The following is a 24341-nucleotide window of genomic DNA, read 5'->3' as shown; positions in this document are numbered from 1 at the left end:
TTTTTAGTAACTGCGCTGCTCCAAAGAGCACTATACAAGGTCATTCTTACCCTCAGCCATTAGGCTCTATAATGAGTCAACCTATAGCCGGGAAAACGATGACCCCCTCCTGTTAGACTGTTTGAGGTAGCATACTTTTTATCTTAATGCTACTGTGACACTGCAATTTCCTTTGGGATCAATGAAGTATCTACCTAAAACTAGAATATCTGGATTTTGGGTGAATGAAAGATTTAGAGAGGTTCTGCAGAAGAACTTTACTGCCTAGAGGGGTAGATGGAATCTGAAATGCACTTCCGGAGACATTGTTGCTAGCAGATAACTTCAAATTAGATAAGGGATTTTTAAATTGAGCTACAAAAGATCATGATCAAGTTTTGCCAAATAGGATTGGTAGTGCAAAGTACTTAATGGTCAGCATGGGTCTGATGGGCTGAAGGGCCTTTTTCTGTGCTGTATACCTCTAACAAATTCTTCTGCAGGGTTGCTCTATGATATTTCTCTCTTTTCTGTAAAAGGTGTCATGTGACCTACTTCCACAGTTCCCAACTTTATTCTGCGTATGGGAATTCCTTCCAATTTCCTGCCATGTTATTTACGAGAGACTTATATTAATGAGCTCTTGTTACAGAATTAAAATCAGCGGAATCACCTGGTAAAGACCACAAATAACTTTCAACCTTGAGAATTAAATCTATCTTAAGAATTTTTAGGAAAGATCAGAATTACAGGCCCTGTGAAAATGGCAATGAGTTGCTTTTAACTGCAGAGGGTTAAGGAGTGATGACAGACAGAATAAAGTTAAAGGTTCTTCTCTGTGGAGGACATTAGCAAAAACAATATTACTTGATAAGTTGTGTGCTTAACAAATTGTGTCCTTTATTAAATTCAGTGTTATGACTTTATAGTGAGACATGAGCATAGACCATCTGTTGCCAGTTCAGGACAGCATTTAGTTCACTGCAATGTCTCATTCCCAATATTACAAAAACACTGAAAAATCGTAGTGATGTGGTTTCTAATCTGGTGTTTTATTTTGACAGTATTACTATTCCGTGAGGATATTTGCTGGGCAGGAACCAAGTGGTGTGTGGGTCGGCTGGGTGACCCCAGACTTTCACCAATATGACAGCAACTTCGATTTATCCAAAGTTCGCACGGTCACTGTTTCAGTGGGAGATGTCCAAGGAAAAGTCCACGACAGGTATCAGAGAATTTAAATCTGCTTACCATAATTACCAAAAACTTTGCTGTTTAATTTTTGTAAACATGATTATCTGCACATAATTTCTGAATTCAAATTGTCACTTGGTTTTACTAATATGTACAAATATTTTACAATTTATCTTGGAATTATTTTCTTTGTTGTCACTGTCCTTTTGGAAATATTTTACTGGATGGCATAGGGTCTTTTTGCATTCATTTTAATTAGTAACACAAACTACAGTATGTAAAAGTTTTAGGGACATGTATATAGCTAGGGAGCCTAAGACATTTACACTGCAGTAATATTATGTATTGCACTGTACTGCTGCCGTGAAAAAAAAAACAAATTTCATGATGTGTGAGTGATGATAAACCTGATTCTGATATGGACTCAGAGTGGGAAAGGGGCAGGGAGAGGGGAATTATGTTTCAGAAAAGGTGAAGTAAGTGAGAAGCACCATCAAGACTGTATGTAATGATCAATAAACCATTTGTTTGGAATCGTGTGACCTCTCCTGGTGTCTCGGGGCTGGGTGTATCTGCACTGTGCCCTACACTGCCCCTGGCACTCCTTCTCTGGCACGTGTCCCACACCCTCCCATGGTGCTCCACCCTCAGCACTCCCAATACCCTTGGCTCCCACTAGCTTTATAAGCTTGCTCTCCACTCCACGTCAACCAGTACTGTGCAAAAGTCTTAGGCACCTTAGCCACATGCATATATGTGCCTTTTGTACAGTACTGTCTACAACAATTCTGATGAGATTTAGTCAACTAAAAGATTCCAAATGAATATCTGAACATATAAAGCAGCAAGAATTTACTTTCTTTACACAGTTTGAAAAATAAATTTGAGGAGCAATGTAAACCTCCAGTTTAAAATATACCAAATTTATCAACATTTTCTGAATTTCAGGTTTACAATGTCTGTGTAATATAAACAGACTTTCCTGTCAGCAAAATGTCGATTTTGTTAGTTTTAATGGATACCTACTGCAAATATATAGCTTTACTAGAATTATCTGTCTAGACGACATCTTAATATATCTAGAAGACTTAATACAAGTGGTGCTTCTGATTCTTTTCATAAAATATTTTACTCAGTATTTTGTAATCATCATTACAATGTGCTTTGTTTTATATATTAGCTACTTTTCATTTTGTAATTTTATGTAATTGTATTTTAAAACATAAAGGTTATGAATGGTATCGTACCTCACAATTTACGAGAAGCTTTCAGTACCCTAAACATTCAACAATAAATGTATAATTTGGCTTCGTATTAAGTGTAGAATTTGAATGGATTGTAAGACACTACTCTTCCACTTTTGTATGTAACAAGGTCAACCATCTGAGTATTGCTGGAATCTTTTGCTCTTCCGACAGCATGAAGCGCAGCAATTGTTACATGGTCTGGGGAGGTGAATTTAGTAACAACTCGCAGCAAGCAAGCCGGAGTAATGTTGACCTGGAGATTGGATGTCTGGTCGATTTGGCTACTGGCCTCATGACTTTCACAGCCAATGGAAAAGACATAAACACCTACTTTCAGGTAATTTCACTCTCTTACCTGCAAGAGGTTAAGAAAATTAGCTACTGTAATTAGCTAATTAGTTAATTACAGTAATTAGCTAAGGAAATAAGATTAGCTAAGGAAATAAAAATATGAATAGAAAGGTAGGAAACGGGTAGATAAATCAGCCCTTGGAGATTTGCTCACTATTCGGCTATATTACAACAGACCTCAGCCTTGCACTTCCACCCATCTTGGACCCACTTTCTTTAATTTTGTTGCCTAGCTAAAACCATTCCTGACGTGGACATCTAACCCAATATGTTGACCAACGGATGCTGCTTGACCCTCTGGGATCACCAATCCATTCATTTATTTTTTTGTACATGATTATAGCATCCACATTTTCTTATCTCTAGCTAAAATCTTTGATCGTCAGTATAAAGTTATTATTTTGTTTGTTTCTTGCTGCGGGAGAGGATTCTACAGCTTTGAGTCTTTGTTGAAAGTATTCTCTTTTGAATGGTGAAATTTCTTTCCTTGCCACGCTGCCCTGCGTGAGTGGGGTTATTTTGCTTCTGTTTGCCCTACAGACTTCTTTAAATTTTATAATAATCCCATCATGTTATATTCCAAGTTTAATTTATATAATTTCTCAAATCGTTTGTTCCTTGTGAACGTTGTTAGTACTCTTCCCCTCTCAGGGACACTATATTCTTTCTAAGGTGAACACCCAGAGTATTTACTGTGTTCCTGATGTGATCTAGCTCAGATATATAGACGTATTAAAATTTCCTCTTCGTATTCTAGATCTGTAATACTAAGGGAAAATATTGCAACTGTCTTGTTCATGTTCAAGAGTATTTATTTTAACTTTTCACTATTTAAGAAATATTCAGATCTTCTCTCTGTTCCAGAATAGGGAAGAAAAGGCCTCTCTTGTATCTTCTTAAAATCTATCTGCCCCATTTCATTGATCCTGTTGCACCACTGTCCCTTGTGCGATTTGTTGGAAACATTGGTTCTCTCGAGCACAGGTGGTGAAACTATAGAAACTATTGCCCAAGGTGTCTCATGAAAAAAAATGTTGGCACATGGCATGCAGTGCCACCCCTCAATTCTTTAAACCCCACCCATAATAAAAATATATAATGATTAACATTCCTATCAAATGAGGAAATTATGAAATTAGGAATTAGGAAATGAGGACATTCCTATCAATCATGAGGAAAAACTTCACACAGAGAGTGGTGAATCTGTGGAATTCTCTGCCACAGGAAACAGTTGAGGCCGGTTCATTGGCTATATTTAAGAGAAAGTTAGATATGGCCCTTTTGGCTAAAGGGATCAGGGATATGGAGAGAAAGCAGGTACAGGGTTCTGAACTGGATGATCAGCCAAGATCATACTGAATGGCAGTGCAGGCTCGAAGGGCCGAATGGCCTACACCTGCACCTATTTTCTATGTTTCTAAATACAACAGGAAATTACTTTTTACAACCTCAGAACAGTGAGCTATTTTCACAGGAATGTTTCAAGCCGGGTTGGCACTGGCCAGATGTTAGGGTATGTTTTGAAATCCTCATATACCTGGTATATCCATCAGTATTTGGATATGAAATGATTGGACTAGTTGGAATTGGCATTATTTTTTTCTTTCTTCATTTGTGAGTGGACCCTGGATGTTCAGCGGTGGTATTGTATGTGGTTTAGTGGCTCCTTGGAAGCTAATTATTCAATTGTCTTTTAAAAGATTAATATTAAAATTTTGAATAGGTTTTCTAAAATGTTTCATTTATTTCAGTCTGTCTCTGGCATGCTTTTATTAATAGTAAAACAGTGAGGACATGTAAATATGCAACAGGACTCGTCCTTTTTCCATTATTAGTATTACTACCACAAGGTTCATACTGACCAATGGGCATCCATCGGTATTAATCACATTTTACTACACTTCATGAGTAGCCTTCTATGTCATGATGATTTATATACCTATCTAGCACCTAAGTGTTGTCAGTGACTCTGCTCACACCTCACTCTTCTGCAGTATTCCCTTCTACCTTTCACCCTAAATCTTTGTGATAAAGGAATATTATGCTGCTGGTTACTCCATCAGTAGACTTCATTATTTTATATACCTCGATCATGCCCCTTCTTACCCTCATCCTCTCCAGGGAAAACAGACTTTCCTATCTAGTTTATCTTTGTAATTAACGAGGTAATCTTCTAAAAACAAACACAAGGAAATCTGCAGATGCTGGAAATTCAAACAACACACAAAATGCTGGTGGGACACAGCAGGCCAGGCAGCATCTATAGGGAGAAGCGTCGTCGACGTTTTGGGCCAAGACCCTTCGTCAGGACTAACTTTCATTTCAGTTAGTCCTGACGAAGGGTCTCGGCCCGAAACGTCGACGGTGCTTCTCCCTATAGATGCTGCCTGGCCTGCTGTGTTCCACTAGCATTTTCTGTGTGTTGTTTTAATCTTTTAATATATCACCTCTGCACTTTCTGCAGCACAGTTATATAAATGTTATAGTGTGGTGACAGAAATATATGCAGTACCCCAGTAGAAGTCTATTAATTTTTTATAAAATTAGAGTATACCATAACTAGAGAGAAGGTTGTTGGGAAACTGAAAGGTCTGAAGGTAGATAACACCACCTGGACCAGATGGTGTACACCCCAGGGTTCTAAAAGAGGTGGCTGAAGATAACATGGAGGTATTACTAATGATCTTGAAAGAATCACAAAATTCTGGAATGGTTCTGGAAGACTGGAAAATTGCAAATGTCACTCCATTCTTCAAGAAGGGAAAGAGGCAAAAGAAAGGAAACTATAGTTAGTCTGACCTCAGTGGTTGGGAAGATGTTTGAGTTAATTATTAAGAATGAGTCTCAAGGTGCTTGGAGCCACATGATAAAATAGGCCCTAGTCAGCATGGTTTCTTCAAGGGAAAAACTTGTTTGACAAGTCTGTTGGAATTCTTTAACAAAATAACCAACAGGATAGACAAAGGAGAATTGGTTGATGTTGTGTATTTGGATTTTCAGAAGGCCTTTGACAAAGTGCCACACATGAAGCTGCTTAACAAGCTACGAGTCCATGGTATTACGGGAAAGATTCTAGTTTGGATAAAGCAGTGGCTGATTGGCAGGTGGCAAAGAGTGGGAATAAAGGGAACTTTTTCTTCCTGACTGCTGGTGACTAGTGGTGTTCCACTGGGGTCTGTGTTGGAACTGATTCTTTTTATGTTGTATGTCAATTATTTGGATGATGGAATTGATGGCTTTGTTGGAAAGTTTGCAGATGATATAAAGATAGCTGGAAGCGCAAATAATTTTGAGAAAGTAGAGGGCTTACATTTAGGAGAATGGACAAAGAAATGGCAGATGGAATACAGTTTTAGGAAGAGTATGATCATGCACTTTGGTAGAAGAAATGAAAGGGTTGACTATTTTCTAAATGGAGAGAAAATACAAAAAACTAAGGCGCAAAGGGACTAGAAAATAAAAGCAGGAATATAATGTTGAGACCGTATAAAACACTGGTGAGGCCTCATTTGGAGTATTATGAGCAGGTTTGGGCTCCTATCTTTGAAAGGATGTGCTGAAACAGGAGAGGGTTTGGAGATGGTTCATGAAAATGATTCCGGGATTGAAATGGCTTGTCGTATGAAGAGCGTCTGATGGCTCTGGGCCTGTATTTACTAGAATTCAGAAGAATGAGGGGTGACCTCATTGAAACCTATCGAATGGTGAAAGCCCTTGATAGAGTTGATGTGCAGAGGATATTTCCTATGGTAGGAGAGTCTAAAACCAGAGGACACAGCCTAAGTATAAAGGTGTGTCCTCTTGGAATGGAAATAAAGAGGAATTTCTTTACCCAGAAGGTGGTGAGTCTATGGAATTCTTTGCTACAGGCAGCTGTGGAGGCCAAGTCTGTATGCATACTTAAGGCAGAGGTTGATAAGAGTCTTGATTAGTCAGGGCATGAAGGGATATAGGGAGAAGGCAGGAGATTGGGACTGGGGAAAATTGGATCAGCCATGATGAAATGGCAGAGCAGACTTGATGGACTAAATAGCCTAATTCTGCTCCTATGGTCTTGTAATCTCCTTACTCTTGTAGTCAAATTCCCAACACCTTTACACCATTCCCATTTTGATTTTCCTGTTCTTGGCCTCTTAGCCTATTCCACTGAAGCCCTGTATAAGCTTAAAAAGAACAGCATTTGAGCCTCCAATATGGCACATTATAGCTGTCAATACTTAATTTCCCCCCTCCCTTTTTTCTCTCTCTCTGCCCATTACTCTGCCTGTGTTCCATCTCCCTCTGGTGTTCCCCTCCCCCTTCCTTTCTCCCTAGGCCTCCTGTCCCATGATCCCTTTCCTTCTCTAGCTCTGTATCCCTTTTGCCAATCACCTTTCCAGCTCTCAGCTTCACCCCACCCCCTCCGGGCTTCTCCTATCATTTCACATTTTCCCCTCCCCCTCCTACTTTCAAATCTCTTACTATCTTTCCTTTCAGTTAGTCCTGACAGTTAGTGCCCGAAACATCGACAGCACTTCTCCTTATAGTTGCTGCCAGGCCTCCTGCGTTCCACCAACATTTTGTGCATGTTGTTTAAACTGTGACTTACCTACTTACCAGTTTCTATCGTATCTGATTAATTCTGATAAAAAGAACATCAATCTGTAATGTCTCAAACAGCCTTTGATAGCCAAGTCAAACTCCTGGTCTTCACGTATAGCTTAGCTAGAAAGTTCAGTGGAACCATTTCTATAGACAGGAGAAGGAGCAAAGGTGAGTTACTGGTTGCTTAAAGCCAGTTACTTGGGCAGATGAGGCTTGTCAAAGTCGGTTGCCAGCTTATTTAGGAGAAGGAAAACCCTGACCTCAAACCTCTGCTACCTTTCTTATGGGGGAGGCTTCAAGAGCAAACACTAGGAAAAATCTGGAATTGAGGGTCCTAAGGCAATTCTACATGGAGTTCAACGCTGACTGGCAACTCCTGCGACACTGCTGGTGCTAGACTGTATCGATCTGTCATACCTTTGGATTCATCAGCTGCATGAAGAGAGAGAGCTTAGTGCACAGGCAGCAGCATGCTCCCCACATCATACTGCCCTGGCTTGCGTATATGTAGACATCTAGGACATAACATCCATGATCAACCAGTGGAAGCCCTCGATCAACCTGAAATATTAATTTTGTTTTCTCTCAAGACATGCTACTGGATCTGCAGAATTTTTGTTTTTTTTAATATAGATTTTCCAGTGTCTTTGGATCTTTTGTTTTTTTGAAGTAAAAAAAAATATATAATTCATTCTGATTTTTTTTGTGTCTTGAAACTGACAATTTCAGTTCAGGTTAATTGGACATTATTCCCACTCAGTTATGTACTGATATTGTGAATGGTGGTGCTGGCTAGAAGGGCCGAATGGCCTACTCCTGCACCTATTGTCTATTGATATTCATAAAACATTTGGTTCCCTACCTGGGGTCCACAGACCCCCTTGCTTAACTGTATCAGTCCATGGCATAAAAAAGGGTTGCGATCTCCTGCTCTAAACCTTTCCTAGCCATCTACCTGTCAAGTATCTCTTACCACATTCTCTGACAGCTCAGTTCATATACAGACTTCCTCTGGATGACAATGTTGCCCCTCTGATTCCTATGAATCTTCACTCTCTCCTTAGCCTATGCCCTCTAACTTTTGATTCCTCAACCCCATCTATGCCCCTCATGAATTTATACACCTCTATAAAGTCACCTCTCATTCGCCCATGCTCCGGTGAATAAAGTCACGGTTAGCTCAGCATTACTCCATGAAATGTTTCATTATTTTCTATAACACATATGACCAAATCAAAAAAAATTAACTTTTTTTTTATAAATCACATTGTTCGTTTGAAATTAAATATTGTTTGTCACGATATAGAACAAAAGTTCCCAACCTGGGGTCCACAGATCCCCTGGTTAACGGTAGGGGACCCACGGCATAAAAAGGTTGGAAACCCCTGATCTAGAGGATGGAGTCATATATTTAAATTAGAAACACTTATTTTGATTTGTCAGACTGTATTAACTTTTTAAATTGTTTGACCTTGTCTGTACTTCACTTCAAAGGTTGAACCAAGTAAGAAATTATTCCCTGCAGTCTTTGTGCAGCCTGCCAGTCAGAATATGTTCCAGTTTGAGCTTGGAAAGCTGAAGGTAAGACCAACATGGGAATGGGCCATGTTTGTAAACCGTGCATTGGATTATGAATGGAATTCCTGAAACTGATTTCCAAGAAATGTTGTTTTAATGCTTCGTACTTATTATGAAGCTGTAAAAATTTTTTAATGTTCACTATCGTTAATCTCCTGTGAAAGACTAATCAGCTGTATCTTAGAAATAAGTGAGTGACTTTCCAGCACAACTTCAGGAATCATATGTTGAGAGCAAAGATGTTGTTATTTGTTTCTTCACTCAACTTGTAGACAATTCAGCAAAGCAGATGGAACTGCAGTTAAATTTCACAGAAATTTTATTTCCAGGCATGTGGGTAATAAAGAAAAATCTGATGAAGCCTTATCCCTACAGGATACATTCATGTTCCAGGAATATTTCAAACTTGGCTTATTTTGTAGTTTACAAAGGGTATTATGTAAATCACATTATGTAATTATGTAATACATTAATCTTAACGTATTAGTTACAGAAGCATGGTTGAGGGATGGGCAGGGCTGGCAGGGTCAACGTCGGGGGGTACAGATGCAGATGCCGCTGGCATGCTTGAGGTGAGTGTAAGAGATTTGGGGAACTATCGTCGCAATGTTTAGAAGGTATTCTTTGGGAATTGTCTTATGAAGTTATGTGGGTGGAGTCCAGAAGTAAGAAAGGAGTGATCACTTTCATGGTGTTATACTATAGACCTCCCAGTGGTTAGTGAGAATTAGAGGACCAAATATGTACTAATGACTCTATTACAGAGCCTCGTGTCATTTGTGGACATACAGTCAGTCTATGTATTTGAGCTATTACATTTTTTTATACTCATTGTATTTTTACTATTATTGTGTTTTTATCTTGTGATTTTTTTTGGGGGGGGCTGCGTCAAATCTGAAGTAGCGATTATTTTGTTCTCCTTTACACTTGTGCACTGGAAATGACATTAAACAATATTGAATGTAGGTAGGTGTCAGATACATTGGCTGAAAGAACAATAGGGTTGTAACAGCAGGAGAGATTAACTGTACAAGTCGTTGGAGAGACTGCGCTTGGACCATGCAGTTCACATACTGTCAAAGACTGAGGTCAAGCTAGCACTCTGTATATTAATAAGAAGCTGCTGTCCCTAATGCATTTCACATCTTTGCTGGGCTCTTCATTCAGGCTAGCTTGAAAAAATCTCCGCCCAACTACCATCAGCGCATCACCTGCAGCGTCAGAGACCCAATACACTTGATCACTGCTACACTACCATCAAGAATGCCTACCATTCCATCCATTGATCGCATTTTAGGAGAATTGGCTTTTTTCCTCCTTCCTGCATATAGGCAATTTAAGAGAGACGCCAGAGGTAAGGACAACAAAGAGATGGTAATGGGAGACAGAGGAACGGTTATGGGACTGCTTTGAATCAGTGGATTTAAGGACTTGTGTTCAAGGACTAATTAGAGGACCTGAATAAATACAAATCATTAAGTAGTGTTGTCACTGTTAAACTGTTCTTGGGTCTTTCCTGATGTGGTTTGTTATCTTACTTCTAATTACTAGATCTTATTGCTTAATTGTAAGTTCACAGCTGTTGTTGATTACTCATCGCGTTGTTAAGCTTTAGTCATCAGGTTGGCCGTTATGTAATCGCTTGTATATTCATTCGTTAGAAGCACTTGTTAGGAGTCAAAGGGATTTTAATCACTATTTGATTCTGCCTTTCATTAGAATGCCGAGAAGTACTGTCTTTTTACACTGGCTCCTTGCGTATTGTAACATGTTGGTGAATAATAAAACTGCCTTCAACTACAGCTATGCTGGGACTGGCGTTATCTATCTGTCTAGCTTAAGGAAATTGGGAAAATGCTTGAGCGAGGGCAGAATAGTAAAAAGACAACTCTCAATGGTAATTCCATCCATGGTAAATAAGATATTGAATCTGCGAACTCCTGCATGACAGGAAGTTAAAATGTTGGCACGGGAGAAAAGAAGCCTTGAGACCAGGTCAGTGTGTTCAGTAAGTTCATCTAGATTATCTAGACAGTCTTAACGGATCAGTGGCAAGTCTGGTAGCGCTGGAGGGCTGAAGTAGCACTAGCCAGGGCATCATTTGCAGAAAGAGAAATAGCTGTTAAAGTGAGACGGGTTGAATCACACATTGAGAAAACTGACCTGGAAGCCATATCAGAGGCACTACAGTATGAAAAGGAGGTGGAGGAGGCTTTAACCAAGGACATTGAGGCGGACATGGAGCAGCTAGCTGAAAATGACAATGTTAGATCAAACTCACCATGTCATTCAGCCGAGAGAACTATGAAGTATATTCAAGACCGGTCTGCTTACGCTCACACCCACCTGCCAGCAGACACTGAAGCCATAAGCCAGACAATCAAGACTGAAAGGTGGGGGGGGGGCTCCTCTTCCACAGGAAAACAACCCGCGACTTGACATCTTTTACCCAAATGAGACAGAATAGAGACCGCTTCCCTGGCATGCTCAAGGCTCCTACATACCATCACATAACACGGATGGTGATGCCTACCCTCCTTGCAGGGTGCGCCACACCCCCAATGAACCACAACCCAATTGCAATGTGTCAGATCTTGCGAGATTCCTGACCTGTCGTGACCTGCTGGTGGCCAGACTCATCAAATCCGATGAGAAGCCAGAAGATTACTGGGCTTGGAAGTTCACATTCTCCAACACCACTGAAGGCATCAACTTCAAGCCGAGTGAAAAGCTCAACCTGCCGGTGAATTGACTTGGACCCAAGTCTGCTGAGCCTGCAAGCAGATTAAGGTCAGTTCACATCAAGCACCCCAGCGCTGCACTCACTTTAGTGTGGCAAAGATTGGAAGAGTGCTACAGATCCGCGGAGGCAATGGAGACAGCTCTCTTCAACAAACTTCAGTCCTTCCCAAAGTGCTTTGAGGAGTTGTTCATGAGGCTCCTGCCTGAGGACTGACCTAGATCTGCTCTAATTTGCCTACTGTCGCAACAGGTCAAAAACAGGTACCATTTCATTGGCTCCTCACTCAGCTCTGAAACACCTAGGCAATGAAGATGCACACATCAGGATGCTCTTCATTGACCATAGCTCAGCATTCAACACTATCATCCCTTCAAAGCTCATCACTGAGCTCCAAGACTTCCCTGTGTAACTGGATATTCTATTTTCTCACCACTCAGTTCAGATTGGCAGCTACAACTCCTCCATAATCACCATCAGCACAGGTGCACCAAAGGTTGTGAGCTTAACGCCCCTTGATTTACTCACTTTATACTTATATAATTGTGAGGCTATGTACAGCTCCAGTGCAGTATCTAGGTTACTCTTGACCCCACTCTCATTGGCTGAATCCAAGGTAGTGACAAATTAGCCTATAGGAGGCAGATGGAAAATCTGGTTGAGTGGTGTCATAACACAACAACCTCTTACTCAATGACAACAAAACCAAAGAGTTGATTATCGACCACAGGAGGAAGAACTGGGAGGCCTATGAGCCAGTCCTCTTTATTAGATTGGAAGTGGAGAGGTTCAGTAGCTTTAAATTCCTTGGTGTTACCATATCAGAAGACCTGTCCTGCAACAAGCACACATTGTGCCTATAATTGCCAACTCAAAGAAGGCAAAAGCTTCATCTCTACTTTCTGAGATGCTTGCATCGATCTGGCATGTCACCAAAGTTGTGACAAACTTTTGTAGAAGCACAGTGGAGAGTATCTTAACTGCCCTAGTATGGAAACACCAATGCCCAGGAGTGGAAAATTCTACAGAATGTGGTGGATACAGCCCAGTATATCACAGGCATGTCCTACCCACCATTGAAAACATTTAAGTGGACCAGAAGACCATAAAACATAGGAGCAGGATTAGGCCATTTAGCTTCTCAAGTCTGCTCCCCCATTCCAGCATGGCCGATTTATTATCCCTCTCAATACCATTCTCCTGTCTTCTACCCATATCCTTTGACGCCATTCCTAATCAAGAACCTATCAACGTCTGCTTTAAATGTGCCCAATGACTTGGCCGCCACAGCTGTCTGTGGTATTACATTCTACAGATTCACCACCTTCTGGCAAAAGAAATTCCTCCTCATCTCTGTTCTAAAGGGATGACCCTCTGTTCTGAGCCTGTGCCCTCTGGTCGTAGACTCCCCCACTATAGGAGATATCCTCTCCACATTCACTCTATCTAGGCATTTCAATATTCGATAGCTTTCAATGAGAAAACCCTCATTCTTCAAAACTCCAGTGAGTACAAGCCCAAATCCATCAAATGTTCCTCATACATTAACCCTTTCATTCCTGGAATAATTCTCGTGAACTTCCTCTGGACCCTCTCCAATTCCAGCAGATTTTTTCTTGGATAAGGGGCCCAGAATTGTTAATAATACTCCAAGTGTAGTCTGACCAATGCTTTATAAAGCCTCATTACATCCTTGCTTTTATTTTGTAGTCCTCTTGAAATGAATGCTGATGGACTACTACCATAGAAAAGCAACATCCATCATCAAAGACACCCCCCCCCCCCCACTATCCACGCTATGCTAATTTGCCACTACTACAAATGGGCAGGAGGTACAGAAGCCTTAGGTTCCAAACCACTGGGTTCAGGAACAGATATTACCCTACAACTGTCAAGATCCTAAACTGCCATTGATAATTTCACTCACTACAACTCTGAAATGATTCTATGACCTATGGATTCACTTTCAAGGACTCTTTACAACTCAAGTTCTCAGTACTTTTTTTTAATTTGCATACTTTGTCTTCTTTTGCTCATTGGCTATTCGTCAGTTTATGTACAGTTTTTCGTAAATTCTTTTGTATTGCTTTACAATTCTATTGTAAATGCCTGCAAGAAAATGAATCTCAAGGTAGTATATATAGACATACATTTAGATTGATGATGAAGCTTCCTTTGAACTTGAGCTTTGAACTTTAAACTTTGCAGTATTGTGCACTGTTCTGGTTGCCCAGTTACTGCATATGAAGGGTATCATTAGTGGAAAGGATGCAGAAAAAGATGTTACCAGGACTGGAGGGCTTGAGTTAGGAGAGGTGGATAGGCAAAGACATTGAGGAGTGATCTTTTAGAGGTACATAAAATCATGAGGGGAGTAGATAAGTTGAAAAGTCACGGTCTCTTTCCCAAAATAGGGGAGTCTAAGTAGTGAGCATAGACTGAAGGTATGAGGGAAAAGATTTCGAAAGGGCCTGAGGGGCAAGTTTTTCCATACAGAGAGAAGTGGGAATATGGAATGAGCTGCCAGAGGAATTAGTAGAGTTGGGTACAATTACAATGTCTAAAATACTTATGGAGAAATAGGTGTTAGGAAAGGTTTAGAGGAGTATAGGCCAAACACAGGGAAAGGGAGCTCAGACAGTGTGGTGCCCAGAATGCTAAGTGGGATAGGACATGGGACTAGCTCAGATAGGCATGTTGGACCAAAGGGCTTGTTTCCATGTTATATGACTCTATGACTCTCAACTTTCCTTATTAGCACTTGTACTGCTTTGGGATCAGTCCAACGCAACAAGAAAAGGATGTTTTATATTTGTATGCTGGTTTTTTTAAAAAAGGAAATTTTTAAAAATAACTTCCCCAGGTGGTTGACTAAATGTTAGACTTATCATTCTGGACATTGCACTGTGTGTACCCCTCTGATGCTCATTGTTTCCCCTCCTACCCCCATCCTGAAAGCTGTGTAATTCACCTTTCCTCGTTTGTCCCCTCCTTCCCCCACGCCCCTTGCATTTCTGACTGGGTTACAAACATTGTAACTGTGCTCGAATATCCTGTCTGGAAGTATCCATTGGTTTAACTAATCCATACTGACTTAAACAATGTAAACCTCTCTGACAGAGGACAGTGCACATTGGCATCTGCCCAACCCATCGTCCTCATTTCCTCCACCTACCAGTCATATTAGTTTCCATCTTCTGCAGCCCTTTTCTGCCTCCACTCATCACCTTACAGCCTCCAATGCACTTTCCAGTCTTCCCTTCTCCATCTAACTACCACCAGTCTTCACGTAGATCCACCTACCAATTGTCAGCTTTTGCCCCACGCCTCCCCTGCACATCTTTATGCTGCCTATCTGCCCTCCGTCTTTCAGTCCAGGTGAAGGATCTTGACCTGAAACCTCGACTCACCATTTCTTTCCACAGATGCAACATGTCCTGCTGAGTTCCTCCAGCAATTGTGGGGGGTTTTTTTTGTTTTTTTTTGTCAAACTATGCTAGCACTTGCAGGGAGCTATAGACTTCAAACCACTGTTCAACAATATTCCTTTGCATCTTTACTGTATATGCCTTTACGCTGTTTGCCTTACCAAAATCTATCACCTAGCACTAGTTAGAATTAGATGCTTTTTGCCACTGCTCCACCCAGTTTTACAGCTCTAACCTTGGACAACTTACCACGTAATCCAAATATCACTAACACGCCGTCCACAAACTTACTAATCATGTTCACATCCAAATTGATAAATGTCGCAAACACTAAGATTCCAGAACCGATCCCTGTAGTAGTACAACTCTGGGCACAGACTTCCAGTCACAAAAGCTACTGGCTCTTCCACTACCTGTCCAAGATAAAATAGTTTCTTGCAGGACTCTGTACATGTTATCCCAAATAAAAAAAACTTCCTTTGATGCATAACAAATTATGCTCCCTGTGGGCTCCCAGCACAAAGGCAGTCCCATTCAATACTGGGAAAGTTTAAATTCCCCACTACTATAACACTTTTCCTTACATCTTTCTGAGGTTTTCTCAACTATCTCATCCTCTAATTTGCACAGTACAGTCTGGAAATGTGATCACACCTCTCTTCTTTCCTTATTCTAGTCATATGGCTTCATTTACAATCCCCCTAGGTATTGCTGCCATGTTCTCCCAAATCAGGAATGTGACTATCTCTCTTTAGCATTTCCCTACGTCATATCTGAAATTTCTATTCTATGAAGCGTTAAGCTACCAACACGTCTTTCTGTGGCTGCAGTAACATTATTTGAGATACTGATCCGTGCGTCCAGCTCATCTTACTCGCCTCTGAATCCTCTTGCATTAAAGCAAATGTGATGGGATCTAATGGCTCTCACTTGCTACCCTTCCAGTCTCACTGGACTCTCCTTTTCTATCTCCTACATACGAGATATTCTCTGCAACTGCTTCTCTGTCATTCTGGGTCTCAGCCTCTGCTGCACTGGTTTAAATCTTTTTGGAATAGAACAAGCAAACCCCTGCAAAGATGCTGGAAAGATGATACAAAGATACCCATCCAGTTTGGGTTAAACCTGTCCTCTTTGTAAGGTCACCCTGCCATGGAGGAGATCCCGATGACCCACATACCTGAAGCCCTCGCTCCTGCAGGAGTTCTTTAGCCAGCCCTTCAGTTGTCCTATCTTCCTACTTCTCTGCTCCATGTTATGAATAACCAGAGGAGTATTACCTGCCTGCACTTACCGTTCTTCCTAGGGTTGTCTGTCTCCTTTCTTTCCATTCTTGTGATATGACCAACCAGTGAAACGATTTTTGTATCCTGGATGCTCTATTGAGTTCACCCTACTTGGTAGTGTGGAACAGCAGAGGGATCTGGGGGTACTGTGTCCAGTTCTGGTCGCCTCACTATAGGAAGGATGTGGAAATGTTGGGAAGGGTACAGAGGAGATTTACCAGGATGCTGCCTGGTTTAGAGAGTATGCATTATGATCAGAGATTAAGGGAGCTAGGGCTTTACACTTTGGAGAGAAGGAGGATGAGAGGAGACATGATAAAGGTGTACAAGATATTAAGAGGAATAGATAGTGGATAGCCAGCACCTCTTCCCCAGGGCACCGGTGCTCAGTACAAGAGGACATGGCTTTAAGGTAAGGGGAGGGAAGTTCAAGGGGGATATTAGAGGAAGGTTTTTAACTCAGAAAGTGGTTGGTGTATGGAATGCACTGCCTGAGTCAGTGGTGGAGGCAGATACACTAGTGAAGTTTAAGAGACTACTAGACAGGTATATGGAGGAATTTAAGATGGGGGGGTTATATGGGAGGCAGGGTTTGAGGGTCGGCACAACATTGTGGGCTGAAGGGCCTGTAATGTGCTGTACAGTTCTATGTTCTATGTAAGGCCTATGTTCTACGTAGGATTAAGGAGAACCCCAAGGCATTCTCTGCATATGTGAAGAATAGGAGGATGATGAGAATGAAGGTGGGACCGCTGAAGGATAAAGAGGGCAACATGTGTCTGGAGGAGGAGGAGGTTGGGGAGGTCCTAGATGAATACTTTGCTTCGGGCTACATCCACACTATGCCAGATAAATCCAGAACCGAAGCTTTTTCTCTTTGTTTTTACCCTCCATCCACACTATGATCAGACGGGAGCTGCAGTTGGACTCAGTTCTCATAGCTCCTGGGAAATTTAATTGACACCTGCTCCCATTTCTTATGTAAATGAATTATAAGTGAATAATGAAACTTTCCTTTTGTGTTTTGCAGAATATTATGCCCATATCAGCAGCTATGTTTAAGAGTGAACGGAAGAATACCACCCCTCAATGTCCTCCCCGACTCGATGTCCAGATGATCACACCGATAGTCTGGAGTCGCATGCCAAATGACTTCTTGTTTGCGGAGACTGGACGCGTCAGTGAACGGCACGGCTGGATGGTCGAGTGTGTTGACCCAGTTACCATGATGGCACTGCATATTCCTGAGGAAAACAGGTCAGGAAATGGCTGCTTATGGTGTGTAAAACAATTTCAGTTCTGAATGCTTCATTAGAGCCTTAATGCACTCTACATGCTTGTCCATATTTCCTTGCAGATGTATTGACATCTTGGAGCTGTCTGAACGCAATGACCTATTGAAATTTCACTACCACACGTTGCTACTATATTGTGCTGTCTGTGCATTGGGCAACAACCGTGTTGCCCATGCCATTTGTAGCCACGTCGATGAATTTCAGTTACTCTACACCATTGAGAACACGTACATATCAGGCCTTCTGCGTAGTGGCTATTATGATCTACTCATTAGCGTGCATCTGGAGTCGGCCAAGCGATCTCGACTCATGATGAACAATGAGTTCATCGTCCCTATGACCGAAGAGACCAAGCAAATCACGTTGTTTCCATATGAGAACAACATACACGGCCTGCCTGGCGTGGGAGTTTCCACGTGTTTGAGGCCTCCTCTCCATTTTGCATCTCTGTCGTTTGTTGGCACCAGTGATGATCGTTACCAGTTCAGCCCTGAGATACCGTTGGATGTTCTTAAAACAAAGGCAATTAACATGTTGACTGAGGCTGTCCAAGATGGCGGGCAACATACGAGAGATCCCGTTGGCGGCAGCGTGGAATTCCAGTTTGTCCCAGTGCTAAAACTTGTGAGCACTCTCCTCATTATGGGCGTCTTTGATGATGAAGATGTGAAACACATACTGAAGATGATCGAACCTAATGTGTTTGTCGAGGTCAAAGAAGAAATCGAGAAAGCAGAAGCTGAAGACGCCAAGGAAGAACCGGTGCCGGCAGCCGCTGGGGAGGAGGAGGGGGAGGGAGAGGAGGAGGAGGTAAAAGAAGGAGAGAAAGATGAACAAGAGTCAGATGAGCCCAAAGAAGCTAAGACTGTGGACGGAGAAGTCGGCAAGGAGGAGGAGCTGGAGGAAGGACTTCTGCAGATGAAGCTACCCGAGTCTGTCAAGTTACAGGTAAGAAATATATTGTTCAGGAGAAAATATTGTTACTTTATCTTTCATTAAGTCTTTGGTCACTCTGCTTTGATGGCATGGATTTTCCGGTGAGGATAAAGATCAGGTTTCAGTGCTCACCAGTGTAAAGGAGTAAATCCTGTGACAGATACTGGTGGCTTTACCTGAACATTTAATTTGGAAGACTTAACCATTTAGTCAAATTGAGTTTATTGTCATGTGCACAACTCTGGTGAAATACTAATGAAAAACTTGCCTGAGCACCATAACGGGCACTTGGGTGAAGGCAAAACACAGAATATATATTATACGTAAGTTATACCTAAAATGTATATAAAATTTTATCACACAGTAGAAAAAAATGTCTGCAAAAGCAAGACCTTAATGAAAAAGATAAAACAATTGAAGACAAGCTCATGGTAGCACAGAAGGTGGTTCATAGATTTCCATTACCGAGGTTGGATTAGAATTCTGCAGATAAGTTCAAGAACCTGATGGTTTTAGGAAAATAATTCAAGTCAAGTCGAGTGTATTGTAATTTAACTATATACATGTAATCCACCAAACTTTACAATGTTTCCCCAGACCAGGGTGTAAAACACAGTTGTGCACATAACACACAGAAAGCACACAATAACTTGGGAAAGTAAGAATTAAATCTACAAATGAATTATATATAGATAAACAAAGTAAATGCATATATTAAAAATTGTAAGGTGCATTCCAGATTATCTGGTGAGACTTCGAATGCGATATGGCAGGGAGTTCAGAAGCCTAATGGCCTGAGAGAAGTAGCTGTTTCCCATCATGACCATTTTAGTCTTGGAGCCCCCTGCCTGATGGCAGAATGTCAAAGAGGATGCTGGATGGATGGGTGGGATTTAGCATCCTCTTGAGTGGCTTGACCCTAAGCCTAATGGTGTGGGACTTCAGCTTTCATTACCTCCTGCCTGATGATGACAGTGAGAAGAGGGCATAACCCCTTCAGAAATAGTGTTTCAGAAATGCAAGTTTGTTTTTTTACTAAGTTAAATAAGTAAGTATTGCAATTATTTTAGCTCAGGGTTTTTAAATCATTCAGCCATAACCACAATAGGGTACCTAATGATGATTGCTCCCGTGATACTACAGGTATCTTGAGCAACTACACATAAGAAGTATCACTGGGGGAGAACTTCTGGAACCAGTGACCATAATTCTATTAGTTTTAAAATAGATATGGAAATCCATAGGATTGGTCCATCAGTTAAAGTCCTAAAGTGGAACAAGGGAGATTTTGAAGGCATCAGACAGGAACTTGCAAAAGTTTTTTTGGGGGAGGCTGCTTACGATAAAGGGACATCTAGCAAGATAGGCTTTCGGAAAGTCTAATATAAAATGGTGAGAGTTCAGGTCCAGCGTATTTCTGCTAGAGTAAAGGGCAAGGCTAGAAGGATTTCAGAAGGGGAAAGTTAGAAATAAATATTTCTCATTTATATTTACCATATATTATGGAGGCTAAGCAATTAAGGGAAATGAAAAGTGATACATTAAGCATATCTACATTACAAAAGAGGAGATGCTAGTGGTCTTTAAGGCATATTAAGTTCTTGGTCCTGATCAGATAGGACATTGTAGGAAGCCAGCGAAAAAATTACAGGGGCTCTGGTCAACATATTCGCAATATCTTTTGCTGTGGGTGAGGTACTGAATGACTGGAGGGTGGCTAATTTTGTTCCTTTATTTAAGAAGGGCTGCAAGGACAAGTTAGAGAACTACAGCTGGTGAGCTGGCTATCAGCCATGGGAAAGTTAATGCAGGGGATTCTGGGAGACAGAGTTTAGCTGCATTTGGAAAGGCAAGGACTGATTGGGGATGTCAGCATGGCTTTATGCATGGGGAATTGTGTCTCATTGAATTTGATCTGAGGTTTTTGAAGAGTTTGATAAGGATATGGTGGTAAATATGGTCTATGTATATTGGCGAGGACATTGGCAAGGTCCTGCATGGTTGGATTACATCAGATCCAAGGTACCTCAGCCACTGGATACAAAATCGACTTGGTGGAAGAAATCGGAGGTTGAGCGGTTTGTTTTTTTGGATACAGGCCTGTGTCCAGCGATGTGCTGTAGGGGTGGATCCCCTGTTGTTTGTCACCTATATTAATAATTAGATGAGAATATAGGTGGCCAGACTGGTAAACTTGTGGATGACGCCAAATTAGTATGCAGTATACAGTGAAACAGGTTGTCCGAGGTTACAACAGGATCTAGATCAACTGGAAAGAGGAGAGATGGACTGACAAGTGGAATTTTACTTGGACAAGTTAAAAGTCATGCATTTTGGAAAGCTAAACCAGGGATAGACATACATACTGAGTGGCAGGGCTTGAGGGATTATTGTAAAACAGAGAGATTTGGTTGTACAAGTTCATAATTCCAAGGAAGTGGCAAAACAGTTAAACAAATTAAATAAGTACGTGTGATTACTTTATTGGACAAGGCAGTGTGTACAAGAAGTGCAACCTCATGTTATAACTGAATAAGACAGTGACACGGTGCCTAGAATATTATGTTCCATTCTGGTCTTAGATAATGTACTTTCCCCATTCCAATGTTTGGACTGAACAACAACTGAACCTCTTGACCATATCTGCATTCTTTTGTGCATTGAGTTGCTGCCACCTGAGTGGCTGGTTAGATACTTGCATTAGCGAGCAGATGGACGTATAAAGTGGCTGCTGAGTGTACGATACTGGGACTGGAGTTGTAAGGGGAGACTGGATAGGCTGGGATTGTTTTCTCTGGAGTGAACAAGGCTGCGAGGGTGACCTAATAGATATTTATAAAATCATGAGAGGTACAAATATTATCCATCTGGCAGGTGGATCTCAGCAGATCGGAGGACCGCTTTGTTGAGCATTTTTGCTCTCTCCCCCCCCCTCCCCCCACAAAAGACAGGATCTCCTGGTGGCTATTCACTTCAATTAAAATTCCCATTCCTATCCTGATATCCATGTCCATGGCCTCGTCTACTGCCATGCTGAGGCCAAACTTCGGGCTGGAGGAGCAACCCACTGGGTAGCCTCCAGCAGATAGATGGATAGATACTTTATGATCCTAAAGGAAATTACAGTGTCCCAGTAACATTACAAGTGCACAGATATAAATATTAGAATAGAAGGAGAAAGAATAAAAGATAAGTTACCACAGGTAGTCTAATAGGGGTGGGGGTTGTCACTTCCCTGGCTATGGGTTAACTCAATATAGAGCCTAATGGCCGAAGGTAAGTATGACCTCATATCGCACTCTTTGGAGCATCGCTGTTGTCTTAGTCTGTTACTAAAAGTGCTCCCCTGTTCAGCCATGAAGTGGGTGAGAAACATTGTTCTGAATTGCCAGGATTTTCCGTAGGGTCCTTTGTTCAGCCTCGACTGTCTCCAGTTTGACTCCTGTAAGAGAGCCAGCCTTCCTAATCAGTTTATTGACCCTGTTGGCATCACCCGTGTTGATGTCATTGCCCCAGCACACCACTGCATAGAAGATTGTATTAGCGACAACAGACTGGTAGAACATGTGAAGGAGAGGCCTGCATATTGCAAAGGGCCTCAGTCTCCTCAGGAAGAAGAGGCGACTCTGACGATTCTTGTACACAGCCTCCGTGTTGGTGCTCCACTCAAGTCTGTCATTCAGGTGAACCCCCAGATACTTGAAGGCCCTCCCCACTTCCGCATCCTCACATCAGTAGTAACAGGGAGCAGTGCAGGCTTAGTCTTCCTAAAGTCCATCACCATCTCCTTTGTCTTACTGATGTTGAGCAGCAGATGATTCAGCTGATGAAATGAACATCAATTTCTCTAACTTCTGATAATTACTCCTACCCACTCTCCCCCACCCTTTTCTTCCCCATTCCCCATTATGGTTACCTGCTTTTCCCCATTCCCCATTATGGTTACCCACTCCATTATGGTTACCTGCTCCATTATGGTTACCTGCTTTTCCCCATTCCCCATTATGGTTACCTGCTTTTCCCCATTCCCCATTATGGTTACCCACTCCATTATGGTTACCCATTCCATTATGGTTACCTGCTTTCCCCATTCCCCATTATGGTTACCTGCTTTTCCCCATTCCCCATTATGGTTATCTGCTCCTTTATAGTTATCTTCTTTCCCCCAATCCCCATTATGGTTACCCACTCCATTATGGTTACCTGCTTTTCCCCATTCCCCATTATGGTTACCCGCTTGCCTCTTCTCTTTTCTCCAGCTCATCACCTCCCTCTGGTTTCCCTCCTTTTCTTCCAAGGTCCACTGTCCTTTCCTCTCAGGTTCCTTCTTTAGTTCTTTACTTCTTCCTGCTATCCCTTCCCAGCATCTTACTTCATCCCCCTCTCCCAGCTGCCTACCTTGCCCCCCTCTTGGTTTCACCTATCACCAATCCAGCTTTTATTCTTTCCCCTTCTCCACCTTCCAATTCTGGCTTTTGCCCTGTTCCTTTCCAGTCCTAATGAAGGATATCAGCCCGAAGCATCAACTGTTTATTCATTTCCATAGATGCTGTCTGACCTACTGAGTTCTCCAAAATATTGTGTGTGTGTTGCTCAAGATTTCAGCAACTGCAGAATCTCTTGTGTTTACATATGCCTTACTGTTTTCATATATCTTTTCCCCAGGAGTCTTAGCCTGGATTTTATAAGTAGAGGAGACTGGTTGAAGGTGAGGGGAAAGATTCAAACTGTATCCTGAGGGACAAGTTTTCTCACAGAGGCTAGTGGGTATGGAATAGGCTACCAGAAGACGTGGAAAAGGTGGTTACAACTATCATTTATAAGACATTTCGACAGATTGAAACATAAGAAAAGTTCAGAGCAGGCGTTCCCAACCTTGGGTCCATGGACACTTTGCTTAATGGTCGTAGTCCATGGCATAAAAATGGCTGAGAACCACTGGTTTAGAGGGATATGGGCCAAATCAAGGAAAAATTAAACTGGCTTGGGACAATATTTGTGTTGGCATGGGCGAGTTGGGTTGCAAAGCCTGTTTCTGTGCAATAGCAGTCTATGACTATGTTCAGAGCACAGTTGACAAGAATTGACAAGAACTGGATCGTGTTTCCCTAGTGATTTGAAGCAACGTGAAAGTTATTACGTGGTGACTGAATGTATGAAAAAAATGAGAGGGTAGCAATTTGTCCTTAAATGAGTTACTTGCATGTTTCTCAGCTCTTAATGTAAACTTCCACACCTGATAGGATTATTTTTATCAATAGCTTCTGTGGGTCTCAGTTTCAGTTAGTTGTTGTCAGATGTCTACAAGAAGTTTAAAAAACACCAAAATGTGTTTTCTCATCTGGCATGTTAGTATAACCTTGAACACAAAGTACACTGCAGATGCTGTGGTCAAATCAACATGTACAAACGCGCTGAAGGAACTCAGCAAGGTCGGGCAACATCCGTGGAAACGAACAGTCAATGTTTCGGGCCGAGGCTGACAAAGGATCTCAGCCGGAAACATTGACTGCTCATTTCCACGGATGCTGCCCAACCTGCTGAGTTCCTCCAGTGTGTTTTTAAGTATAACCTTGAAACTTTGGGCTTTATTTTATTTCTTTATTTTTATTAGTATTATTAGGGAGAAATATTTGTTGTACAGTTCAGTTAAAATTTACTATCCACACAGGTCAGACAGATTAGTTTATCGTTATATACATCAGCATGAAATGAAATTCCGT

General features: G+C 41.6%; 1 protein-coding gene across 1 annotated transcript in view; it reads left to right on the top strand.

The window, feature by feature from the left end:
- The window catches only part of LOC132381739 (ryanodine receptor 1-like), a 500293-nt gene that overhangs the window by 125453 nt on the left and 350499 nt on the right, over positions 1–24341 (top strand). The window contains exons 32-36 of the mRNA XM_059951310.1: positions 1044–1204; positions 2592–2757; positions 8850–8936; positions 17418–17644; positions 17745–18630. Coding sequence (XP_059807293.1) covers positions 1044–1204; positions 2592–2757; positions 8850–8936; positions 17418–17644; positions 17745–18630 — 1527 coding nt within the window. The remainder of the gene's footprint in view (positions 1–1043; positions 1205–2591; positions 2758–8849; positions 8937–17417; positions 17645–17744; positions 18631–24341) is intronic.

This window comes from Hypanus sabinus, chromosome 26, assembly GCF_030144855.1.
Source record: "Hypanus sabinus isolate sHypSab1 chromosome 26, sHypSab1.hap1, whole genome shotgun sequence".
Taxonomy (NCBI): domain Eukaryota; kingdom Metazoa; phylum Chordata; class Chondrichthyes; order Myliobatiformes; family Dasyatidae; genus Hypanus; species Hypanus sabinus.
Note: the sequence above shows the minus strand (reverse complement) of the source record. Positions and strands in the feature narration are given on the sequence as shown.